This window comes from Hibiscus syriacus, unplaced genomic scaffold (assembly GCF_006381635.1).
Source record: "Hibiscus syriacus cultivar Baekdansim isolate YM2019G1 unplaced genomic scaffold, ASM638163v2 tig00113716_pilon, whole genome shotgun sequence".
NCBI lineage: Eukaryota > Viridiplantae > Streptophyta > Magnoliopsida > Malvales > Malvaceae > Hibiscus > Hibiscus syriacus.
The window spans coordinates 363,728-377,583 of record NW_024063466.1 but is presented as its reverse complement, the minus strand read 5'-3'; the positions used below and the strand labels follow the sequence as shown (position 1 = coordinate 377,583).

At 35.3% G+C, this 13,856-nt stretch overlaps 3 protein-coding genes across 7 annotated transcripts; all 3 read right to left on the bottom strand.

Annotated features, from left to right (window-relative positions):
- Positions 1-1,505: 1,505 nt before the first annotated feature.
- On the bottom strand, positions 1,506-2,821 carry LOC120186594 (mitogen-activated protein kinase kinase 9-like). The gene has a single exon (XM_039190484.1). It carries the CDS (start codon positions 2,659-2,661, stop codon positions 1,711-1,713), a length of 951 nt encoding a protein of 316 aa, XP_039046415.1. The 5' UTR covers positions 2,662-2,821; the 3' UTR covers positions 1,506-1,710.
- A 3,497-nt stretch (positions 2,822-6,318) lies between these two features.
- LOC120186593 (U-box domain-containing protein 21-like) lies at positions 6,319-7,677 on the bottom strand. Its single transcript, XM_039190483.1, has one exon. It carries the CDS (start codon positions 7,642-7,644, stop codon positions 6,358-6,360), a length of 1,287 nt encoding a protein of 428 aa, XP_039046414.1. The 5' UTR covers positions 7,645-7,677; the 3' UTR covers positions 6,319-6,357.
- Positions 7,678-8,920: 1,243 nt separating this feature from the next.
- Positions 8,921-13,700, bottom strand: LOC120186592 (extra-large guanine nucleotide-binding protein 3-like). Of its 5 annotated transcripts, XM_039190479.1 has the most exons (9): positions 12,519-13,700; positions 12,310-12,447; positions 11,528-11,632; positions 11,245-11,430; positions 10,693-10,870; positions 10,076-10,320; positions 9,787-9,956; positions 9,051-9,647; positions 8,926-9,003 (listed from the first exon to the last, which is right to left on the bottom strand). In XM_039190479.1, exons 1-8 carry the CDS (start codon positions 13,512-13,514, stop codon positions 9,059-9,061), a joined length of 2,607 nt encoding a protein of 868 aa, XP_039046410.1. In that variant the 5' UTR covers positions 13,515-13,700; the 3' UTR covers positions 8,926-9,003; positions 9,051-9,058. The 5 variants fall into 5 exon arrangements, with proteins under 5 accessions (XP_039046412.1, XP_039046409.1, XP_039046413.1 ...); XM_039190481.1 differs by having other exon boundaries at positions 8,921-9,647; positions 10,076-10,311; XM_039190478.1 differs by having other exon boundaries at positions 8,922-9,647.
- Positions 13,701-13,856: the final 156 nt, after the last annotated feature.

Below are 13,856 nucleotides of genomic sequence, written 5' to 3'. Positions count from 1 at the left end.
AAATGAATGATATGATAATTTAATGTTAAGCAAACGTTGAACTCAAAAAATATTTATTCATTTATTTCACATCATAATTTATTTTTTCAAAATTTTAATTTTTAATCCATTTTTTATACATCTTTTGCAACCACTTTAAATAATGAGCAAGTTTCTCTTCTTCCTATAACACTTTGTAGTTTATATTCTCTAAATATTGTTTAAAACTCATAAAATTTTACATAAAACCTATTATTTTTCTGAGTTTAAAAAGTTTTTTTTTGGTATATTTAAGTGTTTGTTTAAAAATTTAAACAATAAAAAATATTTTTCGAGAAAATGAACAATATACTCTAAAATTTTATTGGAAAATCGTCAAAAGAAATCAAGTATTAAAAATTCAAATCTTTAAATAGATTTTTATCAATAATAAATAAGTTTTATAGAATTCGACGAGAATGAAAATGAATAAAATGAGCAACATGTGAAAGACAATAATTGATCAAAAACGAATTTAATGAGTTAAGTCTAAAATTTAATATTATAATTCAACATTTTTAAATTTTAACGAATTTTAAATTTGAAAAAGAGAGGATAAATTACGTGTTTAGTATTTAAACTATCAGTTTTAGTAGATAAAATTTTATTTTTTTAGAATCATGTCAAATATTTAGTTTTTATTAGTATCCCATTAAAAACTTAACATTAACTTTTTAAAAAAATTAAAAGTTTGTGTGCTAAAAATTTTAAAAACTAATTAAAAATTGTTGTCCTTTTTTCTCATATGTATGGGGTAAGGGGAGGTAAGATAGTAGGCTACTCCTAACACCAGGTTAAGAGCAGCTTCCGTAAGAGACCTCCTAATTATGAAATGCCCTCCGTGGGACTCGATCCCACGACCTCAAGATTAAGAACCTTACGTAATAGTTTATATATTAAACGTGTTAAAATTTTAACGATAATATACTAAAATAAAATAAAAATAAAATATTAAATATAGTTTTAAAAAATTAAAAATTTGGATATTAAAATGAACCATACTTAATAAACTCATAGTTTACGCAAAATGATAATTATGGAGGATTGGAATTGATACTGGCTGTTGTCGTACGTGTTTTGAGTTTAACGAACCAAGTGGATGGAAAAGGATGCCTCTTTGGAGTTTGGATAGGAAAGTGCAGGAAATGAGACGTGGCATGAGGGTGTGACGTCATTGATGAACAAAGGAATGATTGCAACTAAGAGGCCATTTATTATTAGTATACTCGCCTAATTTTAGGGGTAAATAATTTAATATCGTTATATATAAAATTTTATATTAAAAAATTTATTTATCAAAATTAAATGTAGGACTTGAGTCTATTTAAAATAATCAAGATTTTTATCTTAGAAGCAGGAGTAAAAAAAAGAATGGTATAATTGGGGAGTTGGGTACACTATTACCATTAGCTTTAACTTGGCTTGCCTTGCTCGAGTGGTTCATCACGTTTTCCATCTTAATCAGAATACATGTGATACGACTTATTCTCTCCCTTGTCCCTCTCTGGATATCGAAACTACATAATTTTCAATGTAATGAATCTACCATCGTTGCATAAGCAAAGAATATTCAGAAAAAAAATGAATAATTAAACATAAATTACAATCCAGTTTAATTATTGCATGTCTATACAAAGAACTCAACCATCTAATCTCATATCCCACGATACGTTTGTCGTCAGGTCGGTTCAATTATCGGCGGCCGCCGGCCGGATACTTGACCAAAAACGGATGCTCCAAAAGCTGAGAGGCAGTCCACCTCTTACTACACTCCTTCTGCAAGCAACACTCCATTAAGTTCCGGAACTCATCGGAAGCACCATGCGGCAAAACAGGCGGTTCGCCGAAGCATATCGAGACCATCAAAGTAGCCCAGTCGGGTTTTTGACCCGCCGGGATATACGGGAAGTGACCCACGAAAAGCTCCATCAAAGTAAGCCCTAAACTCCAGATATCGCCGAGGAATCCATCGTAGTTACCTCCGTTGGCGTCCGGGTCGAACCGTTCCGGACTCATGTAAGCGCAGGTTCCGACGTAGGAATTGCATGCTTCCAGCGTCCGTGACATAATCTTGCTGACTCCGAAATCGGCGATCTTAACTTCCATCTTCGTATTCACCAACAGATTCGAAGGCTTCAGGTCTCGATGAGTTATCTTATGGCTATGCAAGTAACTCAATCCTTTTAGAATCTGCCTCGTTATATGTGCAAGTTCGGGCTCGGACAAAGTGCCCTTGGTACGAAGAAGAGTATCCAGAGTTCCAGCGTCCATATACTCCATCAAAATTGCGACATCCCCGGAAGGATTTTCGTACGTTTCGTAGCAACGAACGACGTGAGGCGAATCAATTTTTCGAAGAATATTCATTTCTCTGTAAACCTGTCGACGTGCCGTCAGGTCTCCGTTGCCATAAACAACTTTCAGTGCGTAAATCTTGGAGGGTCTCTTGTGTTGGACTTTGTATACGGTGCCTCCATTCCCGTGGCCGAGTACTCCGAGTCTCTCGAGTTCCGCTGCTGGGATTGTAACCGAAGAAGCGGCTACAGCATTTGCGGTGGCAGATGGAGGGAGGGGGAGGGGGACGTCCGGAAGAGGAAGGCGGAGGCTGAGGTTAATCTGGCGTCGCTCACGAGCTACTTCCATGTGAAGGAAAAGGTAGGTTTTTTGAGTGAAAAAGTAAATGAAATTCAAGGAGAAGAAGCCTTGAATATACACGTGATAAGAGTCGACTTGAACGAGGAAGGTGAGAGGATAGAGAGAAGAAGTAGACTCCAAGATTTTTAGATTGTACTCAAGTATTTGTTAATTACTTGGAATTTTACGTATTCGTGGGACAGAAGCAGCTAAATTGTGAGCATTTTGTCATATGACTTGATAGTTAAGCATACCGATTTTGTACTCTAAAATTTACACGACTTTTCTTTTTCCTTTTTATTCTATTTCAACTCAAATAAGGTCTGCATGTTTATTATTCAAATAAGGTATTTATACACGAATCAAACGATCTCAATGATAAATAAATTATTGTTATTATTTGAGATCTCAAATTCGAGTACAAAAAATATTAGGGGCGTAAGTGTTCAATATCAAATGATTAAGAGTTATCTTTAAACAGATATTGCATTATACCTACCTAAATAAAGGTCTCCATGTTTAACTTTGTTTATTTAAGCACAATTATAATTAGGGTTTACTTAAAGAAAAGATCAAATTGTCCAAGATATTTTTTATTCTTTTAACTCATTATTATAATTTAATCGAGCATTATATATATAATACGATATAAATCATAAAAACAAATTAATATATTGATCGGCTCCTAAATAGTAATAGTAATAATTTTCACCCAGCATGTGTTTTTTTACTTAAAATTTTTTAAAAAAAATCTTAAAATAATACCATAATATCGATGTGAAATTTTAACTATATTCAGGTTGTGACACGTATTAATAATATTAACATTTTAATCAATTAATAACATATCAATGATTTAATTAATTGTTGAAATGTCATATGGACACTATGTATTAATTTGAGTTTTTTTTTTTAAAATTTTAGTAACAAAATTGTCAAATTATCAACTATCACTTGATTTAGTATCATAAAATATTAAATCTTTTAAACCAAGTTTATAATTTAAATTTTAATATAAAATAAATTAGGAGAATTGTACTTATAATAAATGGTTATATTATTTGATCTAATTAAGTCATCAATAAATTAAATATAAATGATTATAAAAGAATAAATGAATTCAATAATATTTATTGGGGAGGAGATATGATTATAAGAGACACAAACAAAGGCTTTGGTCCTACTTCTCTTCCATTTTTAGTTCATAACTAGCTTTTTAAACAAAAGTAACTGATTTGTTTCAATTACAAATGAATGTATTTTTTTAATCTTTAAAATAAATAAAAATTAGAAAAAAGTAGAGAAAATTATCCATCAAACCAAACCAATATAAAAATGGTTTGCAGGAGGATAAGTCAATGGCTTGTATTCATTCAACATTTATAAATATAAATTATGAAAATTACATTCCAACTTAAAAATATTATAGATTAATAATAAATAAATTTAAACAGAATGTTTCCATAATTTAAACAGAATGGTTGTACCTTCACTTTACTATGCTCTGTCCAGATAGACATACCACCTAACTTTTTATTTATCTTGAATAAAAAAACCCATTAAATTATATTCAAACGATTATACTAATTATTAAAATTTTTGTGAATAATCTCTATATAATATAAAAATATATTTTGCAATCGATATAAAAGCTTTCTTATAAAGCCGAAATACCCCCCAATTCTATTTGAAACTTTCTCCAACCCATTGATTCAACCTTGTCTCCATATTCCAACAACATAGACCCAACAAAACTAAATCAAAAATTATTTTTAAGAGGATTGTTATGATTTTTGGCTGTTATTTCTGTCCCTACAATAGATTTAATTTATTATTTTTGTTCTTATAATTTTTCGCTCTAATTTAACTCTCGATATTATTTAGGGGCATCATCCTAACTCTTGAAAATCGTTGATCGTTTGGACTAATAGAATGGTGAGTCTTTCGCGCATATGGATTAAGAGATTAAGTTAAAATATTTATTAAACATAACGGTTAGAAAAAGTTCCTAATATTTTATAATTTATTAAGTGCGATCGAGAGATTAGGTCAAAATATTGACGATTTTTTTACCCGTTATATTTAGTAAATATTTTATTATTTATTTTTTTAATAAATGTCACGTCACCATCAAGTCACTTCAATAATATTGGGTGACGTAGAAATTGTTGGCATCCACAAAAGCAAAAGATTAACGATTCTATTAGTCAAAATGGACTTCGAGAGCTAAGATGATGTTTCTAAACAATTTCGAGAGTTAAATTAATACAAAAAAAATTATATAGACAAAAATGATTTATTAGATCTACTACAATGACAAAAGTAACCCTTAATTTTTTTCCCTTTTAATAGTGACCGGAACTTAAGAGTTATCATTGAAGTTCAAGCAAAGTTTGAGTTTTTTTAATTATGGATTCAATTATATTTATAATGTATTATGTAAACAATTATCGTCAAATATATAAACCAAAAGAGGTGGAAAGTGTTGGACTCGAGGATCTCTCTACCTTGAATAAATGGTCTATATCGAACCAAACAGGCCTACCGTGTGTCGCCTGGATTATCACAAACATTCTTATATTCAACACACACGGTGTCTTTGGATGATAAAAAGTATTATTTTAATGATAATAAAATCTAAGAATATATTTAAATCTTATTTGTTCTAAAATGATCATTTTTTGCATTCCAATTAGTATAACTGATATATATACGTGCCTTATATCTCAATCTTATGAATATAATAAAAATTGTATTTATTAGATATTATTATTATTATTATTGTTATATGTAATTAAATTTGGAGGTCTTCTAATTCAACGCTTTCTCGTATGATTTGAACACAAAAGTTACGCGCAGCTCTGCTTTGCTTGCTTCAGACTTGAAGCTTCGTCATCGGTTCAGGGTTTGCATCTAGATCATCAACCGGTTTCAATGCGTCAATTTTACGGTCCAAACCGAATTGCACTCTTTTTTATTAGGTAAACTATGCAGACAGCCCTCTATGTTTAGGGTCTGACCAACTTTCGTCACCAATTTAAAAATTAAGGAAAAATGGTCCCTAACATTATCGATCCGTTTGATTTTAGTTCCTCAGTCATTAATTTTTGTTAACCACTTTTGTTTAAGTCCCTAACAAGGCTGAAAGACTAAAATCAAACGGAAGTTAACGGTTGATGGACTAAAATTGAATGGATCGATAACGTTGAGATCATTTCTCCTTAATTTTTAAATTGACGACTAAAGTCGGACAATCTAAAAACATAAAGAAATATCTACATAAGCAAAATCAATCAAGAGGTTTAGCATTCACATTTTTAACGTTAGCGTCAACTCGTGCTTTTGTCACATCTGAATATTGGCATATCAAATCATTTTCATGCAAACACATTGCCTTGTAGCTCTTCACAAAAATTTTGATTACATTAACGGGAATCAGTTAAAGGGATAAGTAAGTCTAATATTCATTCAGTAGAGTTTTTAGTTTGAATTTTTGTGATTGTATAAGATTTTTATTGAGAGATTTATCCATCTAAAGTAATGCACGATCTAGATCTGTCATGATTAAACAAATTATTCCGCTGAAAGTGTTATCTATTAGGGTTTTTTTACAACAAAATAAACCCCCAAAGGAATGAACCCAAGCACATTCAGCTTGGATTTTTAAAGAATAAAGAATTTGAAACGACAAACAAGAAGAAAAATTCAAAAAGATCTCTTGATGTTCTTGAAATCCAGAGAATCAATACACTCCAATCCTGGTCTGTAAGGATTCAACAACTTCAAAAGCTCAGTTGCTTTCTCTTTGGTTTCACCGCTGCACCCAACTTGTATGAGCAACAAAAGCTTTTGAAATGCACCAACTTGGAGAGCTTCCATCAACACTTTTTCTTCATATTTGCTAAGCTTCCATATGGCCGAAACAGAGTACTCGGTTGCCAGTTCCGAAACACGCAACATCTTCTTCACCAGAACCGGCATTGTCAGAGCATCATCGTAAGCAAATTCCCTCCCTCGTTTGGTCTCGCACAGTTTGTCTATAACGCCTAAAGCCCTCTCGCAGTAGCTCTTTTCGGATTCGATTATGGATTCTAATAGTAAAGAAACCAGACCCACTTCCACAAGTTCAGCCTTGGTTTTTTCGTTTGGTGATGAAACCATGTGGTAAATCACCATGAGAGAAGCTTTCGTGATCGAAGGAGAAATTGGGTCTTTAATGAACTTGAATAGGATTCCATTGACTCCATCAATGGCGGCCAAGTGTTCTCCGTATAGCTGGTCGCAAGAAGTAAGCTCTTTCAGGATGTTGATGGAGTTTTGCTTCACTGAAATGTCGTTTGATTTCAAAAACCAGACCATGCAACGCAAAGAAGGCTTTGATCCGAGGAGCAATTGAGCTTCTCGAGCAAGTGGGAACATCCAGTTCATTACATACAATATTTCCTCCAACACATTCGCATTCTTCTCCAAAGAGTCGCTTGCGAATGCGTCGAACGCAGCGGCGAGGACTCCGGCGGCATTGTTCGCAACGATGCATCTCCTGTTTCGCTCGCTTTCGAGACCCCATTTCTTGATTTTATGAACGGAATTCAGACCGTCGCATCGGTCCAATCGTCTCTTCGAATCGGTAACCGAAAACAGAACCTCGGAGACCTCGGCTGAGCTGACGGGGATTCTCGGCGTCTGGATCCTTTCAACGCCATGGCTCCGATTCTCCACACACCAATCTTGGATCATTGTCCTGAGAGAATGATTGGGTATCTGATCGAAACTTGTAAGGAGTTGATTCGTAACGGGGCAGGTGAAATTCCCATCTTCGAGCCATTTGTCGATGCTTTCTCGATCGTAAGTCATCCCAGAAGATATTGTGACCGGATCCTTCATAAGATCAAGAGCTATTGGGCAAATGAAATGCCTTGGGATCTCAAGCTCCATATGATGCACTTTTTTATCTCCATTTCTGGGTTTTCTTTTTCTCCAACTGAAAACCATTGCCACAGGCTATTATATCAGAGCTAACGAATTCAAAGGCAAAGGGCTAACTCGTTCTTGATTTTGTGAAGGATAAAGGGAGCTTCTTGAGGTTTTTATATTGAGCTGAATCTGGGATCTTTTACACGGTGTTCAAAGTCCAGACTTGAACACGAAAGGACGGTTGAAGATTGAGAAGCGTTCAAATTGGATTATTAGTAATAATACCCAAATGCTACGAAATTAATTTAAGGTTTTAGGGGATGCGAGTGTTGAATTTTGACCATTGAAAAAGAAAGAAAATACCATTTTTGAAGGATTAAAACAATTGGACCGGAAATGGTAAAACACTGCTCTTTTCGCTTACGAGTAAACGAAAGCTTGTTTGAACATGTATTGAAGGTAGTGGGTTTGACGGGTCGACTTGGATTGTCTTGGTTTTGTATCTGAATTATTCGTCTCTCCACCTGAAAACCAAGCCTACCCCGACCTTAAAAATAATACCACAATACAGTTGTCGGTGTTCAAACTTATGTCGATTATAAAATTTTGAATATACTAGCACGGGGATCGGCTGATTCCCTTTGTTTCCTAGCCTTGACCATCAGAACATGTGTGGATCAGCTAACGCTGCTGCTAGGCCTAAGCTCTTTCAAGCTAATGTCATTGTTGACTGTACGACTGCTATCACGGGGCTGATCAAACCAACCTCCTTATTCAAACTCCTGTCAACCATGTTTTTATTCAAATCTCACTTACCATTAGCTTCTTCTTTTTTATTAATTTAACATTAATCTTTAAATTAATTCAATTTTAACATTTAATTTTTAGGTTTAGGTTAATTAAAATATTGGACCGTTAAACCATTGATCAATAGGACGATGTCATAGTTTGGTGTTAATATGTGCTGACAAGAAAGCTAAAAACAACTTTTTATTCAACCTCATCTTCTTCTTCAAAATTAATTTTTTATATATATTTGTAGATGCGTCTTTTTCCAACATCTTTTGCGATCACCATAGACACCGACAAACTCGTCTCACCATCTCTCTTAACCTAAATATTCAAGAATTGTTTAATCAAACGTCCTAAAGCCTGATAAGTGATAAATAGGAGAGCATGGACTGAAAGCAAGAAACTATGCAACCATATTATTGTTATAAAAATACAGTTTATCTACAAAGGAACAGGATTGCATCCCAATTAGTCCATGTCCAACAAATAAACTATACAGATATACAAATTATTATACCAAAAAATATGAATCTGTATGTCCCAGAAAATATGTTAAAAAAAATTGGTAAGCAACCATCACCAAAGATGTTCCATCTGCTTCAGAATCTATAATGAATCCATCACACATATCAGCCTTGCCAAGTTAATCTTTAGTAGTAGAAGATCAATTTGCAACATGTTGGCTTTGTGATTACTGGGGTTATTCCTGCCTTATAAACGGAGAAGAACTCAATTCCGTACTGTAAAAGGAATCTTCGCCGTTGACGTCGTACATGTTATCATTCTTTTCTTCATCCCATTTCAGTACCTCCCTTATATATTTGAATGCCTCGTCAATCGATCTGCGATCTCTGCCTCTAGTCTGCCAAACGAACAGTTTTCTGCCGCATATCGAATAATACAGCTCCTTGAATTTCACTGCCACGTAATAGTACGCTTGTTGTGCCAGGGCCTGTTGATTGTGATGAGGCTTCAAGGGGCTAAAATCCCTGAACCACTCGCAAGTGGACAATGGGATCCGGTTTATCTTCTCCTCCAAGGCATCATATTTGGTCAGCAAAAGCACGAAAGTGATGTCCCTGAAAGACGGGTGGCTCACCAGACTCTCGAACATAGCTCTGCTTGCCAACATTTTGTTACAGACGGGGCCTGTACCGTGGGACCACATCTCGTTGTAATCGCTCAAAGCAACACAGAAAATCACAGCCCGTACGTCTTCAAACATTTCCAGCCATTTGCAACCATCATGCAGTCCCTTGGAATTGATTCGAATCAGTTGGTACCTAAGGCTACAGAGATTGACAACAGAAAATATAACACGGAACAATTACTTTCAGTACAAGAGGAGAAATATCATATATTATGTATTATAAATATTTCAATTGTAAAAATGGTATAATGCTGCCATCAAAGGGGAAAAAGTTCTACTTGGTCAAGGAAGGAGGGCATTCAAAGTTCTCGTTGTACACTTCAGACATGGGGCTTCTATCATCAAACGAGAATTCAATGGAGTCAAGACCATTACTCAGAGTAACTCCCTCGGCATACAATATATCCTTTTCTGAAGGTTCATACTCATTACTCGATATTTCAACGGCCTGAAGGGAAACAACGATGAATAATGGTTTGCTAAAGAGAGGAAACCAAAGAAGAAAAAGACAACCTAGTTAATAGATAAATGCTTTATAAAACATAACCATGAAATGATGTTTCATACCTTTTCCAAAAAGTATTTGGCAACGTCTGGAAGATGAGGCAACTCCTCACTTCTCTTGTACGTTTCCTGAATGGCAGGATCCTTCCAGATCTCATCTACAATAGGCGCATATTCACGGGTTGCAGCGGGAAAGAATGTGTCCAAGTCTCCCATAGCCATAATATCCAATAACCAATCAGAAAATTTCTTCAACCTTGGGTTAATTGAAAAGATACACTGATTAGTTCCATCGACTCCTGTTTCATCTGAATTCAATTTTCATGAAAACAAGAAGTACCCTTTAGTTGCATATAATTTCACAAATGTATTTTTTTTCCATTCAGAAGAGATCATGGGGGTATGTATTCACATGATGCAATTTCATGTATTCAAGCAAGATTGTATAGTTTATGTTAAAAATATAGTTTTGTCACTACCCAAAAGCTTAAATTGATAGGAAATGAATCATCTTTAATATTTAAGTTCTAAAATGCCTCCTCACATTCCTCGAGTCAGTAAGTTATAATACTAAACTTATCTATCAAGAATGGTTAAATTGACAGAACAAAGCAGTGGTTAAATTGATATAATAAAATCAGAATAAAAACATAGGAAATGAAATGCAGTAATATTGAGACCTGAAGCAGAATTTTCAGCATCGGAATTATTAGTTCTTAACTCCAATAAAGTTTCTTCTTCAAATCTCTCTCGTCCTTCAAGTAATACACTTAGATACTTGTACATGTTACTTTGAATCATATGCTTAATGCTCTGCATCTCGTCTGGAGAGAACCCATTTCCATATAAAAACTTTGCCTGTTCAATGGATTGAAAGAAAATGTGTTACCAAAAAAAAATCATTATGGCATAAGAAAGGCTGACGGTGGTAAGGATCCTATACATGGTCAAATCATTCAATACAGCCCCTCTAGTTTTATTTCAAGACGTTTAATCATCACCCCCTCTCCATACACACACAGAGCAGGAAGAACAAGACCAGAACAAATATATAAAGGAAGGATCAGATGGATGCTGGTAAACGACAAACGACAATAAGTATTTTACCAAATAATAAGAAGAAAGCTTGGCTAATAATAATGGAACTTATATAAACGAATGAACGGTCATAGAAGCAGGAGAAATGAAAGTAACGTGCATGCAGTAAAAACATTTCAAAACAAAAACCATGCCTGCTTGAATATGGTACTGGTACCAGATCCTTCCAACCCAAACAATAGCAACTTCTGTGCCCTTCCCTGCCCCAGATACTTGGGCACTGTCCTCCCTGAAAAGGTAGTTGGATCTTCTTGTGGCCCATGAGGATTTGCAGGTGGCACAGGCAGCGAAAACAATGAACAACAGAAACGAGTAAAAGCCTGTCTACCAAAAATCAAACTCTACTGAATAAAAAAATCTATTCAACCATTGACTGAATTCTAGAATTTATATTTAATGTAAAGATTACAAGAGAACCTTTTCCCATATCTTTCCCTTGATGTTATTTTGACCTTCTTCCTCATAAGATCCATCTTCGTATACCCAGAAATGAGTATCCCTGGGGCATTGTACCTTTGCCAGCTGAAATAAAATTAAAGTAAAAATCGAACCAAAATCTTTATACAGAATAGTGTGTCAACTGAAAAGAGAAGAAATCAACTGCACCCAGCTAGAGAAATAATACACTGAAGAAATGCAATGCTATCCTTCACCCTATATAAGACTATAATCGCAGCATGCCTAGTTCAAGTTCAGTCCTTTAATTAAGATATAAAGAAGCAGAAAGAGGAAGCAAAAGCATGTTGCAGTTTATGACAGTCAAGCTGTTCCTTGATGACCTTAAGGTTTTGCACTTAATAGCAAAACTGCCTTAAATATTTCTAACGACTAGAAAAGGGATATGTAGACACATCTTTCTCAAGACTAACAAAAAATGTAAAACACTACATAGTACTAATTAGTCAGAGAACATCCATTACAACAGAGAGCTAAGGTGTGAGCAACAATATTCACTCTGCCCAAACTTGCATGTCACTAAGTATATGCATCATTATATGTAGAACACATGCAATTGAGTATGGTTAGTAAAATTCTCATCTTTTAAGGGATAGTGAAATCGTAATTTCTAGTTCATACCAAGATTAAACTCCATAAATGAAAGATGCATAACGTTGCCTGCATAATCTCTTTTCCTCATAAACATCATCATATATAACAGATGGCACGCAATATGAAAATAGAAAAAGTAAATCAAGTACCTTCAACACTCTAAGCTCGATCTTCGTGATTTCCCGGCCATTGATATAAACCCTTGTATTCCCATTGCTAGCATCCTTTTTCAGCTTATTACCAATATTCAACTTAGAACTAATTATTTTGTCAGGCTTTTCACCTTCCTGAAATTCAATTCAAAGTTCAAAAACATGAAATAATAATAAAACAACATCTTTTGAATCCAGAAATTTACCTTTCCCCACAATCCAGAATCCTTATCATACCAGTACCTGCCAGGCTTCAACTTCTGAGGTGGTAGTGCACACCCTAAAAGCTCACCCAATTCTTCATGATTCAATTGTCTCCCATTAACAACCAACTGCTCAGGCCTCAATTGATTGGCAGCACACTCCTTCTCAGCCTTCATTATTTGCTTAACCTCCAAAACACTGCAAAGTTTCCTCAAAAGCCTGGAACTTTTCCCAAGTCTAGGCCTCTTGGATTCATCAATAGGCTTCCCGATGCAACTTACGCACTTCCTTCCTTCAGGCATAGACCCCATGGCTTTGAGCAAGCAATTGCTACAATACCTCGCATCACAAACAAAACACGCCTCTCTTTCCTTCAATCTACTCCGTTTCTCACACCTGCTGCAAACTCCTCTCTTCTTCTCCTTCCTAACCCGACCCGTTTCCACATTCGCCACAGAAGCAGCAGCAGCGGCATCTACTACACTGGAAGAAGAAGAATACCCGTCGTCTTCGTCATCATCTCCTTCATCATCATTTTCCGATTCTTTCGGCGTGTTAAACGTCACTACAGCATTCTTCTTATCAACTGGTTGCGGCGGAGGAGTCGGTGGCGGCGGAGACTTCTCAACATCGATCTCGGAATCGTGATCGCCGTTACGAGAATCAATCTGGGATCTTGAAGCGGAGGACAGTCTCTGGCTTTCAAGGGGGCTTCCATTTCTGACACTATACCGATTCTTTTTAAAGCTGGAGAATTTGGGTCTACTTGGGATCGCAGCAGCGACGGGAATCGAGGATGTATCACAAACGGAGAGCGAATCGAGACCGAGTGGATCAACTCGAGGGACATCATAAGGAATTGGAGGGCCTTCGTATTCAATAGCGATGGAGTAATCGAGATGATCCTCGTCGGGTAACGGAGCTCCCACAGGTAACATTCTTCTGATCACATCTTCCCAAGCTTTGTTATCTTCCTCTGCTTCTCTAGACGCTTCCATTGAATGGTGAGTCCGAGTCCGAGCCCGAGCTTCCTTGCACAGCTCAGGAAGATGAAGATGAAGGAGGTGCCAGCTGAGTCAGCAGCTATGGAGTAGGCAAAAAGTAAACGGGGGAAGGTTTAACGCTCAAGATTCAGTCCGTTATATTTGACGCCTTCATAGTAGGACTCGGTTTGTTATCCGAGTTCGAGTTTGAAATCTAAATGTTGTACAAATGAAATGATATCAGTGATAAATATAGTGTTATTATTTTTTGGATATTAAAAATGTAAACGTTTAATATCAGGAGGAGGTCAAGAGTTATTAGATACTATCTTATACTTATATAATATTAAATAAGTA